General features: G+C 40.9%; 1 protein-coding gene across 3 annotated transcripts in view; it reads left to right on the top strand.

Moving 5' to 3' along the window:
- Positions 1-18142, top strand: part of tenm3 (teneurin transmembrane protein 3) — a 204043-nt gene that overhangs the window by 74320 nt on the left and 111581 nt on the right. For all 3 annotated transcript variants that reach the window (XM_075464209.1, XM_075464208.1, XM_075464210.1), the window contains 6 exons: positions 1017-1141; positions 3928-4183; positions 6817-6918; positions 7892-8086; positions 9257-9457; positions 12694-12879. In XM_075464209.1, the coding sequence (XP_075320324.1) occupies positions 1017-1141; positions 3928-4183; positions 6817-6918; positions 7892-8086; positions 9257-9457; positions 12694-12879 (1065 nt within the window). The remainder of the gene's footprint in view (positions 1-1016; positions 1142-3927; positions 4184-6816; positions 6919-7891; positions 8087-9256; positions 9458-12693; positions 12880-18142) is intronic.

Raw genomic sequence — 18142 nt, 5'->3', positions numbered from 1 at the left:
AGCTGTCAATGGGCGAGAGGCGGGGTACACCCTGGACAGGCTGCCGGTCCATCACAGGGCCACACAGAGACAAACGAGACAAACAACCACACACACGCTCACACTCACTCCTAAGGACAATTTTAGAGACACCAATTAACCTAACAGGCATGTTTTTGGACAGTGGGAGGAAGCCGGAGTAGTGAAAATAACGTCTTTACTAAATTACATCTGTCACAACGTTGGTGCGAAGGACTCAAATGCTGGACGCACCAAGAAATTTGAAAATAGATGTCTTCAATTTTACTAGAGATCCTTGGGGGACAAGGCTTGGGAGGTAGTGCGGGTGAATCCACAACGTCACAGTCGAGTGTTGCTTGAAGACGAGAGCACAACAGGATTTCTCTGAGAGCAGCAAGCAGGCACATGAGGGTCTGTGGCAGCGGAGATGAGGGCACATGAGTAGGTGGCAAAGACAGGTCAAAAAGCAAGTCCCTATGGTTAAGGAGGCCTTGATCACGCTACCATAGAGTAGATAAACAATCAGGCCATGAGCGGAAGGAGAGTCCAGGTTAAATACTGCAGAGGATGAATGATGATGGTCAGGTGTGCAGCAGAAACTGGGGCAGCCACGCCTGCCTCTGGGAGGTTTAAACAGGGTTGGTGCTCACGCCTACACACATGACAGAGGAAGGAGAGATGGAGCAGATAAGACAGACAAGGTAGAAGAAGAGGTCAGGACCTGAGAGGGCAAGGGGACCATGGCAACATCAGTAGGTCAGTATACTGCATCAGTGGCAGGTACATAAGATACAAGTAAATACAAAAAGATCATTTCTGGCAACATAAAAAAAATGTTGGAATTGTCCAAAAAAGGGTATAGAGGTGAATTGTGATGGCTGGAATCTCTCAAACTCATTTTTTTTCATTGACTTTTTGCATGAACACGTTGCTGTGTATACTGAGAGGGACATTTCTCGGTTTACATCTACAAATGATAGATTTTGACCTTTCTGGTCCTTTTTTATTCATTCAAGGTGTGTTTTGGAGGTCCCAACTATATATTGACCAACCGCAGTTCTTGAAATTCAACATCTCTGTACAAAAAGATGCTCTGGTTGGGGTGTATGGACGCAAAGGACTCCCACCATCACATACGCAGGTTGGTTGCCGAAACACCATGTACATGCGTATGATGCTCATACGCAATTTTATGTTCTTTTGCCTGTATTTTTAAACAATTTTTAGACCTGGTATATCTTTATGCCATGAATTGCTTAAGTCAGTTCAGTTTTAATAATTTTCATATAGTAAACACCTGAGCTGAATAAATATTCACTATACAGTACATAGTATAGGAGCATGAAGAAATTAACAATGATTTAAAGTGCATTTATATCTTGTGCACTGGTATTCAGATATTAGAGTGAAACTTTTTCATGTCATGGTAAAAACCTGAGAAGGTGTCCTTCCATCAGTAATACCTACTGTTTCCGGGGGAAGTTTGTCCCGGCTGACATTGGGTAAGAGCCGGTGTACATCCTGGAAATGTCTCAAGTCACCAGCCTATCAGAGGACTGCTATAAATAGTCAACCATTCAACCACAATCTCCAGGAATGTGGAGAACATATACACCGACCAGCCATAGTATTATGAGTGGGATCTCCTCATCTGCTCTGACCAGTCGAAGCCTGGTCAAAGAATATCTTAAGGTGTCCTGCAGTGTCTTGTAACAGGACTTTAGCAAAGGAGCCTTTTGGCCCCATGGGTGGTGGGGAGGATCTTTGTGCATTGGGCTTGCTTCCCACAGATGCTATCAGATCCCATTAGAGTGGTATCTGGAGCGCTTAGAGGTCAGGGGAACCCCTCAGGCTCTTTGGCGGGCTTTTTAGTCCTTTCTAAGCTGTTCCTCTGCAGAAAGCTGCTCGTTAGGAGAGCGTTGTTACCATGCAAGTGTTTAGGTAGGTATCAAAGTGAAAGTACCTGTCAGTGTTTTAATGTTATGGCTGATCAGTGTAAACTTCACATAGAAAAGACCTCAATGACCAGAAAGTTTAGACCCCAAACTTTCTTGCTGTAAAGTGACAGGTCCAACCACTCCATCCATTACTACCTGGAGATAAGGTGTTTTGTGAGACAAAGAATAATATGATGCAGCAAAGAAACAGGCTCAGTTTATCACAGAAACTCGACACCGGTGTCAACTGCTAAAAGATAAAAGAAAATCACTGAAGATGGAAATTCATTTGAAAACATTAGTGTACCTGAGTTTTAGTCCCTGAATGAGTTGATCAAATCCAATGAATGTATGCCACTGATTTATACAGAAGATTGAAACTGACAAATCCAAAATAAATAACTTAACTGGCTCAATAAACGATGAAGTCAATATGATAATTATGTTATCATTTGTTTTTCTGTATATGTGTATTTTTTATGTCCATATTTATTTCTCTATTGCATTTTCTTTGCTTTTTCCACCTGGACTTTGGCGTGGTCAACCCTCCATAGATTTGAAGGCCTATTCCCTATTCTCAACCTATTTTTTTCCTTTTTTTACACAATACCGGAAAAAAAAACTGCCTGAAAAAAAAACTGCCTGAAAAAAGTGTCATTATATATTCATAGTCACTCATAAAGTGATAAGCTACTTGATAAAAACTACATTTTACCTTTGACTACATCTCTGGGAGGTGAATCATGTTTTCTTCCAAAGAACTGATCAAGTAATCTGCTTAACCCCCCCATCCCAGCTCAGTGTTAACATGGATAAGCACGGGTGATATAAACGTAATCCATTCCCATTATGAACAAGTTCCAGTTTTTCCTTTTCAGTGTGCTTATTTCAGCCTTTTAATTGTTCAATCATTCTTCTGAAGAGAGAGAAAATGCAATGAAAACTTTGTGTTCTTTTGGATTTGGGGCTAAAGATTCAAACAAAAGCAAACTATTAAGAAGAAGCTCAGATTACATCATAACAATTTTTTTTTTTTAAATGATGATTTAGACTTTGAAGACTACAATTGTCAAGAGGCACAGAAATCCATCCGATTCTTCATACCATGTGCCAAAAGTAGGTTAAATAGTGCTGCTTAAATGAGAAGTTTTTTTGTTTTTTTTTTAAACCTGGACCTTATTTCTGGCATAAAATACGTTCATCTACTCACCGATAACAGTTTGGTGAAAGTCGGCGTCCTTCGGAAGATATTTAGATCACTGGAGATCCGTGTATATCCATATAACGGCAGAGAACAGGGCCAAGACAGTACAGCCTGTAAATAAGGCATTACCCGTCTTTATTTCACCAATACTTTAAGACCAATGACTGAAAGAACATGTACTAATGCACTGTTAGCTCAAAGCTGCCGTGTTGTTGTTATTGGGGGCTATCGGGGGGCTTATGGGGGCTTTCTACACACCTGTCGAGTGGGATGACGTCATCGACGCGTGGGCTGCAGCACAGCTCATTCACTCCGGGCTCTGTGACGGTCGGATAACTTCACACGGAGTTTGCTGCTGCTAGTTTTGTGCAACATGGCAGGATATTTATCAGATGTTGACAACGACTTTGAGTGCGATGGACGTTCTTACCGGAGTGAATGAGCTGCGCTGCAGCTAGAAATTATATTCCTTTAGGGGATGTGAAAAACTAAAGTCTATGAAAACCTGGTGGGCTATTTGAACTGTACACACTGCCGGACCACTATTGCTAATCTGATGCTGAGTCATTGGCAAGGCTGCAAAAATGTACCATGCAGGGGGTGTTGGGTAGCTTGACTGGTTCAGTTAGTGCCCCATGTGTTGTAGCTGGCCCCAGTTTAAGTCCCACCATTTGGCTTTTTGCTGGACGTCATCCCTTTCCCTCTGCCTATTTCCTGTCTAGCTGCTGAGTGTTTTTGGATATGTCTGGAATTCTGTTCGAATTTTTCAATTGTTTTGTCTTTCAGTATGACTTTGTGGAGCTGCTGGATGGTAGTCGTCTCATTTCCAAAGAGAAACGAGCGCTCAGTGACACAGACTCAGTATATGCACACCTAGCTGGTTTTCAAGAAGAAGAGTCTCGTGGAGGAGCTCGGCACACACGCTCAGTAAACGTGCTTGAGGCTGGCTTCATTCACTACCTGGACACGGGAATCTGGCATCTGGCATTTTACAATGATGGACGTAACACAGAACAAGTCACTTACAATGCCGTCATCATAGGTAAGACACATTTGTATAAGGGAGGGCTTTAAAGTCCTGATGAGATGGTAGCCTAGCATTATTACACAAACGCAGAAATGTTAATGTGAAAGCTCTCAGTTTATTTTCAGTTCTCAAGGAACATTGTAATTAGCACAGATCCAAGATGTATTCTGTTAATACCAGGTGTAAACAGGCTTTTCTAGATTCAAGATTCAAGAAGCTCTATTTATCCCGAGGGAAATTGCTGTGCAACAGTTACAATACACAGTGGGAAAGTAATAAAATAAAGATGAAATAAAGCTAACATAAGTAACTGAATACAACACAATTAACAAATTAACAAAATTACCATTTGTAGGTAGGTGTCAACTGCGGGTATGCACAACAGACAGCCCTGTGCAATGTGCAATTTAAGCTGCCTCAATTAAATAAAATATATACTAACATATATAATATACAAAACGCCAGAAGTAATCCCTACTAAAGTACAGTCTCTTCCACTAATGAGTATCTAAAATATTATCTAAAGTATGTCCTGTAAAATGCTCAATTCTATGGCATATTGTGATGTAGGTTATGTATAGTCTTATGTTTCCTTGAAAGGATTTCAGCCATGAAGTCTCATAACACTATACCCCAAAGAAATGTTTCAAATGTCAGTCTGTAGAATGACATGCTTTCATTACCTTGGAATGAAAACTTATATCCAAACACTCCCCAGGTCTCCCTCCTTGCCTCTCTGCCATGTTGCACTGCCTCGTTCCTTCAGTAACCCAAAATGAACGAAACCAGTTTTTGGTTAGCTATTTTTGTTGCCTTTTGTATTTTTCATTGCCACCATAGATGTTTCTGCACTCTGAGGGAAAGGGTGATGTGGTGAGTTTTAATTTCACTGCCATTTCCAATTTATGCAGCTGGTTTTCAACACATCTTAGACATTTAACCTCAAGAGTAATGATGACGGGGGTGGTCCGTGGTGTAGTGGGTTGAGCAGGGGCCCCATGTACAAGAGGCTACAGGCCTCGCTGCAGCTGGCCCCGGTTCGAGTCCCACATCAGACGGCCCTTTGCTGCATGTCATTCCCCCTCTCTCTGCCCCCTGCTTCCTGTCTCTCTTAACTGTCCTATCCATCTAAGGTATAAAAGCCCCCCCCCAAAAAAAGAATAATTAACTGTTGTCTATGTTGCACACTAGTAAATCTGTTGTACACCAGAATGCCCTTTTACTGTCATTGTGGAAAAAAAAGATCAAATGATTTTTTTTCACACTTTTGCAAACATACTTCAGCAAAATGGACAGCTTCACCTCCTCTCTCATCACTTTTAAAACTGTCCATCTGTGGCTGTTAGACACCATTAAAGAAGAGCTTTAAAAGGTCGCCCAAGATATGACTGCCTACCCAACATGGTTACACACAAAGAAAGGAAACAATAATGAGGAAACATAATGTCATAATGACAACACAATAAATTCTAATAGTCTCGTTTGTCCTACCGTGGACTACAGAAAAGGCTTTTTAGTTCCTGCAGGACAGATAATGATCACTATAAAATGATCACACGAGAGAGTCAAGCATGATATCTGTTGGTCTGCTAATAGTGATTTGAACGATTATATTACAGACTGGGTCATTAATACTTTTCAAAACTTAATGAATCACATTAACTGCAGTAACCTGACATTTACAATGCATTTATTGTAATCTAATAGATTAGTATAATGTATTCATCATTTATATTTTCTCCCTGCATGCAGATCACTGTGTTTAATGCAAACTATACACGTGCAAACTGCAACTTTTAAACGCTCTGCAGATATCATTCAGCTATGAAAAGCATTCTGTTGTTTAGTTTATAAGAACCCTGCAACTCTCATACATTATGTCATAAGCATGATCCAAAAGGACATTGCCAATGTTGCTCCTAGTTACCAATTATTCTACAAAGTGTACCATAATGTAGTACTGAATTGTTTAGAGTATAAATGAATTCTATCAGTGTTTTGATAGATTCAAGAGAAAGAACAAGACAGAGCCTTTTGCTGTAATCTGGACCCGAGTCCCATATTTTTCCACACATGAAGGTGCTGAGTGGGACAGTCTCAGTACGAGCATGCATGACTTATATGCCTGTGTTTTAAGTGCTATAAACACTTTTATTTCACACCATTAAAACAAAGATCTCATGCATCCTCAGGATTGATTAGAATGAAGTTTTGATGCAATCTGTTGGTTTCCTTAGCTACTAACTTTTTTATTTTGAATGATTAGATTTTATTGGATTGTGATTGGGTTATAATGAATTGGCATATAATTGGTTTGAACTGGACTTTGTTGTCTGTATGTGCCACTGAGATGCACAAGAGAGTTAAGAATGTTGTGTGAGAGAAAGCGAGAGAGAAAAAGCTACAGCAGAGTAACAGAGTGTTAAGATGTGTTGATGGGGCTTTCTGGCAGTAACTACAGCAACCACAGAGCAGTGATCTCTCAGTATTATCTGCATGTTCTTTCTGAAGATATTCTGTTGCATATCCATTCCACCCAATTCATTTGCACCACCAAACAGGAAACCAAACTCTCTCTCTCTCTCTCTCTCTCTCTCTCTCTCTCTCTCTCTCTCTCTCTCTCTCTCTCTCTCTCTCAATCAATCAAGAGTCGATTATGGAGTGTTCTCAGAATTGTCACGGGAATGGGGACTGTCTCTCAGGAATTTGCCACTGTTTCCCAGGATTCCTGGGGCCTGACTGCTCTAGAGGTAAATACACATAACACCACCCACAGAGAAACAATAATTAAAACCAGATTCATCAATCAATCAATCAAGTAAAGTCACACCAGAATATATCACCTTAAAAAAATTCAACTATCCTATTCTACAATCAGAACTGGTAGAGGAAGTGATATAAGATATATCTAGAGCTGGGGTGGTCGGTGGCCCGTCCCGCATCAGACGGCCCTTTACTGCATGTCATTCACCCTCTCTCTGCCCCCTGCTTCCTGTCTCTCCCTTCAACTATCCTGTCCATTAAAGGCATAAAAAGCCCAAAATAATAGAATATATGTAGAGCTGATGTTCAAGATTTCTGAAGCATTTTATTAAGTATCATTCCATTTAATGTGAATCCATTTAACTCATTGGCTGCCAGCCATTTTCAGTGAAGAGAGAGCCATACTGCCAAGTGTTTTACAGTATTTTGACTGATTTTCCAAGACCCACAGAAAACTGTGTCTTATGACTATGTACACACCGAAATTACCAAACGAAAGAGTAGACTCTTCTTTCATCAGGAAAAAAAAGTTTGTTTCTACCATTTTCAGTCCTTTAGTAATAGACAGTAGAACATAGGTTGGTTTCACCAAAAACAGCTGTTTGACCAAAAAAACGGAGAAAACAAGCTTCTTTTTTTTTGTGCAAAGTGGCACTGCTGCCACCTTGCGGGTAATTTTGCCAGTATATTCTCTGTTTAGTGTTTACAAGCCTAAGATTTAGTGACGAACTCCGCTAGATTGTCCCCCAGCCCGCTCCGTTAAAAAACGCAATTGACGTCTATAGACGTCTTTGGCAGTGAACGTTTTTTTTTAAATTGACGTCTATAGACGTCAATGGCACCGAAAGAGTTAATAAGACATTTGCAGAGTACAGACACAGCGTAGACATTGACAAAGTGAATCAGTCTGTGTAGTATGCGTGACTGACTGAACTGTGTTCCTCAACGTGTCTCCTTCAGCTTCATGCCCGGTGCTGTGCAGTGGTAATGGCCAGTACTCCCGTGGCCGCTGTCAGTGCTACAGTGGTTGGAAAGGCACTGAATGTGATGTCCCATCCAACCAGTGCATTGACATCCACTGTGGAGGACATGGTATCTGCATTATAGGCGCCTGCATCTGCAATACTGGTTATAAGGGTGAAAATTGTGAAGAAGGTAAGAATAATGTCAGTTCACACAGATGGGATGTTTTCACGCTTGATGGTGGGCGGTACGGACATTTGGTACTGTGGTGAAACCTGGCGACAATGGTACAAGATCAGATGCACAGTTAGTCAAGCAGTTTGATTAGCTGGCACCTCTGTTGCTGTAGGGAACTCTTTTCAACGTTAGACTGCAATTTACACTGGCCAAGTACAGCTACTGAGTCAGCATTTAGTTTAGCAAAGCAAGATGCCAACCCATTGAAAGTTAACAAACCCACTTGTACGGATTGGAATTTGTATATTTTGCCATGTGTATTCTTAAACTGCTCTTTGTATTGCTTTTTTTTTCCTTCTTGTCAAATAGTTTTTCCTAGTATGACACTTGATTAAAGTAATTAACTCGTGCTTAGAATAGTTTAATTGTCATAGTTGAGGAATGGATTATTTGGAATATTTTGGAATGTGTAACAACTCTCCATGATATGTCACAGGTCTCACCTGTACAGGTACATATCTTCCACCCTCATATTAAAGTGGATGGATTAGCTTGTCTGCTTGAATATCAGAACAAGTTTCTTATTATATACTATATGCTGATGCTGATGCAAAGGAACGTTGTCCAGATGCTAGCTGTGTACCTAATTAATTGTAAGTGTAATCTGAAATGCATCCCTGTTTTCAACCGAATTACTGTGAGATAGATGGCAAAGACAGGTTACTATATATATTTTACCCAATGATTTGAACAAATTTGTGTAAAAGATGCCAGCTATTAAAAAACAATGTTTTCAGCAGATGTCTTCCCTTTGATCTTACCAAAGTTTGGGAAGTGACATTGTTGTGGCTTGTTTTTATACCTCATCCCTTGTTGCTTGGATGAGAGTTGACATTTTTTTCTTTCATAAGTAAACTCAGGTTTTATTGAACTTAAACAGTATACAAATCAGCATACATATCACACATTTTCTGTAATATTGGACGACAGACCATGTCAAAGTTCAAATTAGTGTGGTTAATCGGAAACTGAATCCAAGAGCATGAATTTTGTGTCTTTATATGCCGCTTTAGGCCTGGCTTATACACTCCGAGATGGTTATTGGCCAATCCATTTGTCCTGTTTAAATTTACCAACCGTGAAACATTTGGTGAATTCTAAAATTCTCTCCACATCTGTCTCCAGTGGACTGCATAGACCCCGGTTGTTCAGGCCATGGCGTGTGTATCCATGGTGAGTGTCACTGTCAGCCAGGCTGGGGCGGAGCCAGCTGTGAGATTGCTAAGGCCATGTGTCCGGACCAGTGTTCAGGCCATGGCACCTACAATGCAGAGACAACCACCTGTGCCTGCGATCAGAACTGGACTGGGCAAGACTGCTCTTTAGGTGTGTGTAATCTTTATCTAAAAGTGTACTCATTCTGTTAATGCTTTGTTGCTCTTCTGATGTATTGAATGTTGTATACAAAGGCAAAAACTCCATTTTCATTTCATTCTTATTTTCAGCATTTCATTGTGGTTTAAATTATAAGAGCCTATGAAGTAGAGCCAGATTAGCACAAAATAAATTGTACATTAGAATAATTGAGGTGTTGGTGTGTTAGGACCAGATATAAAGGATGGGATTCACTGCTTATAAAACAGCCAATAAAACATTGGGTAAATGAAACAGTCAATTAAGCAAAGCCTGTATCTGTAAAGATTATTTGGAGAACAGATTTAAAAGGTTATTAAAAGTGCTTTATATAGGCATAGTTTCATGAGAACAGTGATCTACAGAATAGACTTTAATGGCAAAACATTTTCACATTTACATCTTATTCAAGACTTGGGAATGTATACAAGGAGTTGCACGGCAGTGAGCACCGTCTCCTCACAGCAAGAAACATGCATGTCAGGTTAACTGGTGGCTCTAAATGATCCCTTAGAGTGAGTGTGAGCAATGGTACAGACCCACTGAAAATATCTGTGGGCAAAACAACATAAAGATTTTTAGTAAAATCCATTATCTGTCCGAATCTAATTATTAACCAACTTGCAGGAAATGAACCAAAGCTTACAGAGGAGAACACCCTGCAACTCAGGTTGAGCAGAACTGTCTCTCGATGGTGGATGAAGTCAAGTGCAGCAGTTTCAGCAGTATGATATAAAAAATATTTATTAAAAATGTTTATTAGATAAAATAACTATTTTTCCAACAGGATAAACTACTTTTCCTTTTCAACTAAATTACCATAGTAGTTCAGATTTAGGAAGGGGCTTTTTATTTGTCCTTGTACAGGTAGTTAGTCATAGCAGACATGTAAAACAGTTGAATACCCCAAAATAGTCGCTCTCATTCATGTATTTTGTACTTTTGTCAAATAGTCATAAAGGTCAGAAAATGTGTTTGAAAAGCAACCCATTGAGACTAAGTGTCAACTCGCTGTCACTTAACGTATTTCCAGACTGTTGCTCTGCTCAAATTAAATTAAATCTTAAGTTTATGATCTGTGCACTAAATTCAGCAGTCCATCCATCCATCCATCCATCCATCCATCCATCCATCCATCCATCCATCCATCCATCCATCCATCGTCTTCCACTTACCCGAGGTTGGGTGGCAGGGGTAACAGGTTCAGGAGAGAAACCCAGACATTTTTGCCTTTGAAACCGAAAAAGGACTTCATGAAACGCTCCAAATGGAATCCGGTGGTAAGAAGTCAACATTTACTTCCAAAGGAAAGGGTGAAAAAACTGCTACCTCCAACTTAAAGCTAAATGATACTGTGTCTTTTCCAAGACTCTGTAAAGACACTTATGATGGACTTGGTGCTAAGCCAAAGAAACGTCAAACTGTTGGAATCTATGGAGGATATGTAACATGACCCAGAATAAAGTTAACAAACAGATTTTTACCACTGTCAGAGCCAAATGTGACTGAGTGTAACAGACAGAGAGACGGTACAAAGCAGCAGATGGACAGAGAAACTGTGCCGGGTGTAAAGGTCAAAGATACTCTTGTGCTTAGAGACGGAGCCATATTTAATATAAATATAAACAGAATAGTTACATGCAGCTATCCAAGTGCCGCTGTCTCTGACATCACAAGATTACTACCTGAGGTGCTGGCAAAACACCAAGGGGTGAAACAGCTGATTGTGCACGTGGGTGCAGTGGACATCAGAGAGAATCAGTCTGAAATCTTAAAAAAAGACTTTGAGAAACTGTTTGAGAGTCTTGATAAAGTGGCGATTCCAACGTTCATTAGTGGACCTCTCCCAAACATCGACAGGAGGATTAACTAATTCAGCCGGCTGCTTCAGTTGAACACATGGCTGTCCAAAGTCTGTGAGTCCAGAGGACTGCCTTTCATTGAGAACTTTAATCTTTTCTGGCAAAGAGATGATCTGTTTAAAGGAAAAGGCCCACACCTGAACAGAGGTTGAGTGAGACGACTGACGGATAATCTCCTACACGCTCTGAGGCATCAGAAGGGGCCAGAGACCAGGACCAGGACCAGGGCCAGGGCCGGGTCCTGTGCTGCCGCCGAGAGAGAAGAGGAGCCAGAGAAGAGCTCCTGGCTCGCCACCCAAGGACCCAGCAAAGGATTCAGCCACAGCAGCCACAGCAGCCACAGCAGCACCTCCAGCATCCCGAACACAGGATTCAGCAGCTCCACCATCACCTTCACCACGGCCCCCACCACAGGCCTGGGACCCCCCTGCTGCATCTACACCCTCCAGAAATGTTTCACCATCGTTTTCTTCTCCACCGTCACCCAGGAGATTTCCTGATCACCTTGAAATCTTGGTGAAATCAGGGATTAAAATGGTTCCTCTCACGCCAAACATGGCAAGATCAAAGATTCTATCCTCAAAGATTCTATTGAGCCTCTCTCCCTCCTCAGCTCACTCCACAGACCAAAGCTCCCCCCAGCTTGGCCCCCACCACCGGTGCCCACAGCTATTATTTCTATGCTGTTGTCTTGGACGCTAAGGGCTTCTGCAGTACTCAGTACGCAGTACTCAATGTCAGATCTTTAAGTAACAAATCATTCCTGATAAATAGTTTTATTTCCTCTCACAATCTTGATTTTGTGGTTTTAACTGAAACGTGGCTCGACAAAAACACAGCTAATGCAGTCCTGATTGAGTCTAGTCCACCTCACTTCAATCTTGGTTCATGTCAGTCAGCATGAATTAACATTTAAAAACATGTTCAATTATATATATTTTGATATATAAGTCGCACCTGACTATAAGTCGCAGGACCAGCCAAACTATGCTTTTTAAAAAAGTGCGACTTATAGTCCGGAAAATACGGTATCTAAATTTTCTTCTCAAATTTACTTAAGGTTCCCACTTTCTACGTCCAAATCTTCTCCTGCTTCTTTTTAGTATCAAAGCATGACTGATTCAGTATTGTTTGGGAGTCAAATTACTTTTTTTTTTTGCCATATACTGATTCGTATTTTACACTCAAAGGTTTATATACTTTAATCTATACTTTGTGTAGTTTGTATTTGGTACAGGTTTGCCAACGTGGTAGAGCTGCTTCACAAACTACTAAATGCTCAACAGACAATGATTAGTTATTCAATGTTTCCAAGGAAATTAATTTAAAACTTTGTTTCCTTGACAGAGGTGTGTGAGGTAGACTGTGGCAGCCATGGAATGTGTTATGGTGGTATCTGTCGTTGCGAAGACGGCTGGACAGGAACTGTGTGTGATCAGAAGGCCTGCCATCCATTGTGCAGCAAGAATGGAGTGTGTAAGGACGGGAAGTGTGAGTGCGACCAGGGATGGACAGGGGAGCACTGCAACATAGGTGAGCAGATAGTAGACACACACACACACATGTGGTCACAAACAAAAAGGTAAATTTTACTTATCTTTTACAATGTTTTTGTTCATTATGTATATGTTATGTATATATTTATTATGTGGAACAATCTGGAACATTTTTCATGTGCAGGACAGAGATGAATGCATTTCCAGTTATTTTTGTCTCAAATAATGACAGATATCAACTCTACTCTGGTATTACTGCTTTATCTATTCGTAAAGCTAAATCCACAAGTTTTAGAGGAATCACAGTAGCTTCCTAAAAGATGCAATGAAACAGTAGCAGATGGCAGTAATGTCAGGAAACCTGAAAAAAACTTGAGTTGTTAAGCTCTTCTTCAAAGATTAGATGTTAGAATACATTAAAGAATCAACAGTTATGTGGAAAAGAAAGTACAACCTCTGTTAATTCAAGTTTTTTTTAATTAGGGTGCCATAAAAAAATGTCACTTCTTTCCAAGTCTTAAAATTAGGTAAATAAAACATTAGATAGCACATGATACACTACATTGTGCTATTATTTATTTAACTTGAAACTAACTAAGCCAAAACTCCCTAGATTCCCTTTTAAGGTAAACACAAGAAACTTGTGCTAAAGAAAAAAAAAAAATTGACCAGACTCAGTGAATAATTCCCTATACTCCCTATATAGATCAGTGAGCAGTGCTGACCAACATATCATTGGGGTCATCAGGTGGGAACCTCCTTTCATCAGTGTTTAGTCTAGTTGGGCCCACGACACCTCCAGGAGGCTAGACAGTGATCACTGGCGTCCCAGAGTCACTCCCCTAATGCCAGCCAACACTGCTCAACCACAACAACATTTTTTTTTTTTTCACAAACACCAGCTACCCCAGCCTCTCACCAACTGCACACCAGTCACAGTGGGTGGGGATTCAAACCCTGGTTTGGGTAGGGGGTAATGAAAGTATAGAGGGTGCCAGAGGTGGAGGCAGGACAAGACACACTAGGAGATTCAACAGACAAACTCACCTAAACAGTCCTACGATCACTAAAAATGCCAGCAAAAACAAAGCCATACAGAAGAACTCGCCTAAAATGACCGCCAGGTTTCTAAAGGCTCACATGGGCCTCACCCTCCACTTAAATATCCTGAATTTCTTCTTTGCTTCCTCCAAGAGTCTGTTTACCCTAAGTGCTCCCCCTGCTGGGCCCCCAGCTACTTCTTCTAATCCAAATCCACTGACTGGACTATACTGCCTCATCTGACACTTCCTTCACTATTTTACTCACACTGTCCACTTACACCCAGCTCCCTCAACAATGAGACAACAGACTTTGCAACAAATCCTCTACATCCTACTTCCACTGGACATATCCTAACTTTCCATTCTCGCTGCTCTGCTTCTGCCCCCAACTCCACATATCTAAGCTTTTTCCTTTCATATGCTTCTACTACTAATTCCTCCCAAGGAACAGTCAGCTCTATGAAATAGACTCTCATTCTACTCCTAGACCACAAGACTATATCAGGCCTTGGATTTGTAGAGGCTATTTGCTGGGGAACCCTAAAAATGCTATGGAAATACAAAGAAAAAATTATTAATTAATTTGTGCATTGATATGATTTGTTATCTTTATGTGTAGATCAGGACTTTTAGGATACATTTAATTTTTTACAGCCCAGTTGTCACATTGTCAGGTCTTAGAGTTATGTAAAATTATGTTTATGTTAGGGGTCATTGTTTTCTGTCACAAGCCCTTCAATGAGAATATTTCATGTGTACAGTCCTTTGTTACTATTTTGAGAGGACAGAAAAGAGGGGACAGCAAACACCATAACACCAGGCCAGCGATACCTGCTGAGAAAGAGAAACACAAGTTAATGACAACAAGCACATAATCCTGTGGAACTCAATCTCTCACTCGAGTGTATGAAGAAGACTCCTCGTTTACATGAACAAACTTGATAAATATATCAGTCAGATAAATATGACTTAAACCAGCCTAATGCAGTTCCTTTAATCCCAATTACATGTTCAAGTCTCTGTAATAAGATACTGTGAATGACCGTATCAAATGCAGCACTGAGATCCAACAGGACAAGCACAGACACTGTTGAATAATGATGAATAATAAGAAGTTCTAGCTTTACGAAGGGCTTTCTTATACGTTACTAAACTATCTTTCCAGACTAACTGAGACTCTTCTAAATTAGAGGAACGCCACTGTCTCTCCAGCTTTCTTGCAGTCTGCTTTAAAGCACGCAGCTGTGAATTATACCAAGGAGCCAACCTCTTCTGACTGATTACCTTCCTTTTCAGAGGGGCAACATTGTCCAGTGCTGTACGCATTGAAACTATAGTGCTGTCAACAAGAGAGTCAAGTGCTGCTGGAGTAAAGTTTAGGTAGTCGTCCTCTGTCAAAAGGATGATGGAATTAACTCTTTAAATCTGGTTACAGCATCCTCTGATAAACACCTTCTATATGTAAATTTCTTCTCAGAAACTGTATAGTCAAGTAATGTAAACTCAAAGGTTATCAGAAAATGGTCAGATAAGACAGGGTTAAGAGGGAACACTGTTAACTGTTCACTCTCAATGCCATAAGTCAGCACAAGATCAAGGGTGTGATTAAGGCAGTGAGTCAGTCTGTGAACACTCTGAGAAAATCCAATAGAGTCCAATATAGAATTAAAGTTCATATTCAGGCTGTCATTTTCAACATCTACATGAATATTAAAGTCACCCACTACAATGACTTTATCTGTACTCAGCACTAACTGGGATAAAAACTCTGAGAATTCAGACAGAAACTCAGAATAAGGGCCAGGTGGACGATACACAACAACAAACACAAGAGGTTTCTGGGATTTCCACTTTGCGTGGGAAAAACTGAGAATCAGAGATTCAAAAGAGCTCAAACTAATCTTGGGTCTGGGACTGATGAGTAACCCTGATCTGAAAATAGCTGCCACTCCTCCTCCTCTGCCTGTGGTTCGAGGAACGTGAACATTTAAACAGTCAGAGGGAGTTGCTTCATTAATGCTAACATGATCCTCCTGCTGCAGCCAGGTTTCTGTAAGACAAAATATATCAATATGATGATCACAAATCAACTCATTCACTAACAGAGACTTCGAAAGGAGAGATCTGATATTCAGCAAACCACATTTAATAGTTTGATGTTTTTGTTCAGTTAAAGTTTTTGTTTTAATAATTTCTTTTTGCACAAGAGGATTTGCTCCTTTTGTGTTAATCGATTGGGTGGGTAGCAGTAGGTGGGAAGCTGCAGAGAAGTGTGTAAGACTACAACTCTGCATCCTGGTCTGAGCCCTGGGTTGTCATGTTTTAGGGTGGCAAATAAATTCATCCATATTTCTAGAAATGAGAGCTGCTCCTTCCAAAGTGGGATGGATGCCGTCTCTCCTCATCAGACCAGGTTTTCTCCAGAAAGATTGCCAATTATCTCTGTAGCCCACGTTGTTTGCTGGACACCATCTAGACAACCAGCGATTGTAGGACGACATGCGGCTAAACATGTCATCACTGGTCAGATTTGGCAGGGGTCCAGAGAAAACTACGGAGTCCGACATTGTTTTGGCAAAATTACACACCGATGCAACATTAATTTTAGTGACCTCCGATTGGCGTAACCGGGTGTCATTAACGCCGACGTGAATAACTATTTTACTGTATTTACGTTTATCCTTAGCCAGCAGTTTTAAATAGGATTCTACATCTTCCGCTCTGGCCTCTGGAATGCATTTGACTATAGCCGCTGGTGTCTCTAATGCCACGTTTCTGACTATGGAGCTGCCAATTACCAGGGTTTTGTCCTCAGCGGGTGTGTCGCTGAGTGGGGAAAATCTGTTTGAAGCGTGGACAGGTCGATGGTGAACCACGGGCTTGACTTTAGGACTATGGCCCCTCTGGGAGGCCGTGGCTCAGTGGTTAGAGTCGGTCATCCAATAACCAGAAAGTTAGCAGTTCAATCCCCACTCTCAAAGCTCTGCTTTGATCTGACAGCTGGAGGGGTGGCAGTCCACCTCCTTGCGACGGCTGAGATGCCCTTGAGCAAGGCACCGTACCCCCATACTCCCCAGGCGCTGCCCACCGCTCCAATGTATATCTGTCTCCATGAGCGTGTGACCCCGTGCATGTGTCACCAGGTGCCAACCTGGACGGGTTAAATGCAGAGGAGTAATTTTGTGTATTTACATGTATCTACATGACAATAAAAGTCTTAATCTTAATCTCTTCCTGACCGTCACCTGGGGTCCCGGCTGCTAGGGTTCTACTAAAGAGCAGCCAACAAGGTTAGCTACGCTAGGTGGCACCACACCGACAAAATGGAGCTGCCTAACTATCAGGTGGTTTTCAACAGTGAAGAGCCAAGCTTCCGATTCAGATAACTTGATCATTATAACTATGAAACTACAAAATCATTATTAGGTCTTATAAAGTAGACGACTTTAATGAGTATTTTTGCTGTTGTTGAGGCAGCTCGGATGCAAACGGATATACAATAGAGCAGTAAACTGAGCACGAGACAAACCTCTGTAGAAAACCTGTGGACATAATGCATTTACTTGACCCAAAACAAAAGAGAACCTGGTCAGCAGGTGGTGGTCAAGTCTCTCTTAACAAGAGAGGGGAGTGATAACTGAGGGCTCTGCTTCCTAGTCCACTTTACCAAACTTTTTGAACCCATCCAGTTTTAGGTAGCTTGAGCTATTGGGTTAAATCCTAATATTAGCAGAATTGGATACAGCAATCCCTCATCCATTTGTTTCCTTTCCCTTTTCTGCGGTCTCTGTTTTCCCTTATATTCTTAAAGAGTAAAAGTTATAAGCGGTACTTTTGTCCTCTTTGCTTTCGATTCTACTCGAGTCATACATTTATGACACATCATCTTCAAAAACATTTTTTATGAGAAACGCTTAATTGTGAATTAAAGAGAAATTCCTTTTTAGTGCATTGTACACATGTAATTTATTACTCTTGGAGGCTGTTCACATTTGGTCTGAACATGCATCTCAGGTGATGCTAACATCCAGGATCCAGTCACAAGTGCACAGTACTAAATGAAGGTGTGAATGCACTTTGGTTTCACTCAAATGTCATGCTTAACCAGTTGCATTTTTGGACTATCTGAATGTATCGCTCTGCCCACCTACTGACTCATTGTGGTTATCCTAAGCCATCTTGCTTTTCATCAATCAAATGACAAGATTGTCAGCTGTCCAATGATACATCACATGTCCACCCACCTAAACAATTTTT

Source organism: Odontesthes bonariensis, chromosome 4 (genome assembly GCF_027942865.1).
Source record: "Odontesthes bonariensis isolate fOdoBon6 chromosome 4, fOdoBon6.hap1, whole genome shotgun sequence".
NCBI classification, from domain to species: domain Eukaryota; kingdom Metazoa; phylum Chordata; class Actinopteri; order Atheriniformes; family Atherinopsidae; genus Odontesthes; species Odontesthes bonariensis.
The sequence above is the reverse complement of the archived record's forward strand: the minus strand, read 5'-3'. Positions and strand labels throughout refer to the sequence as shown.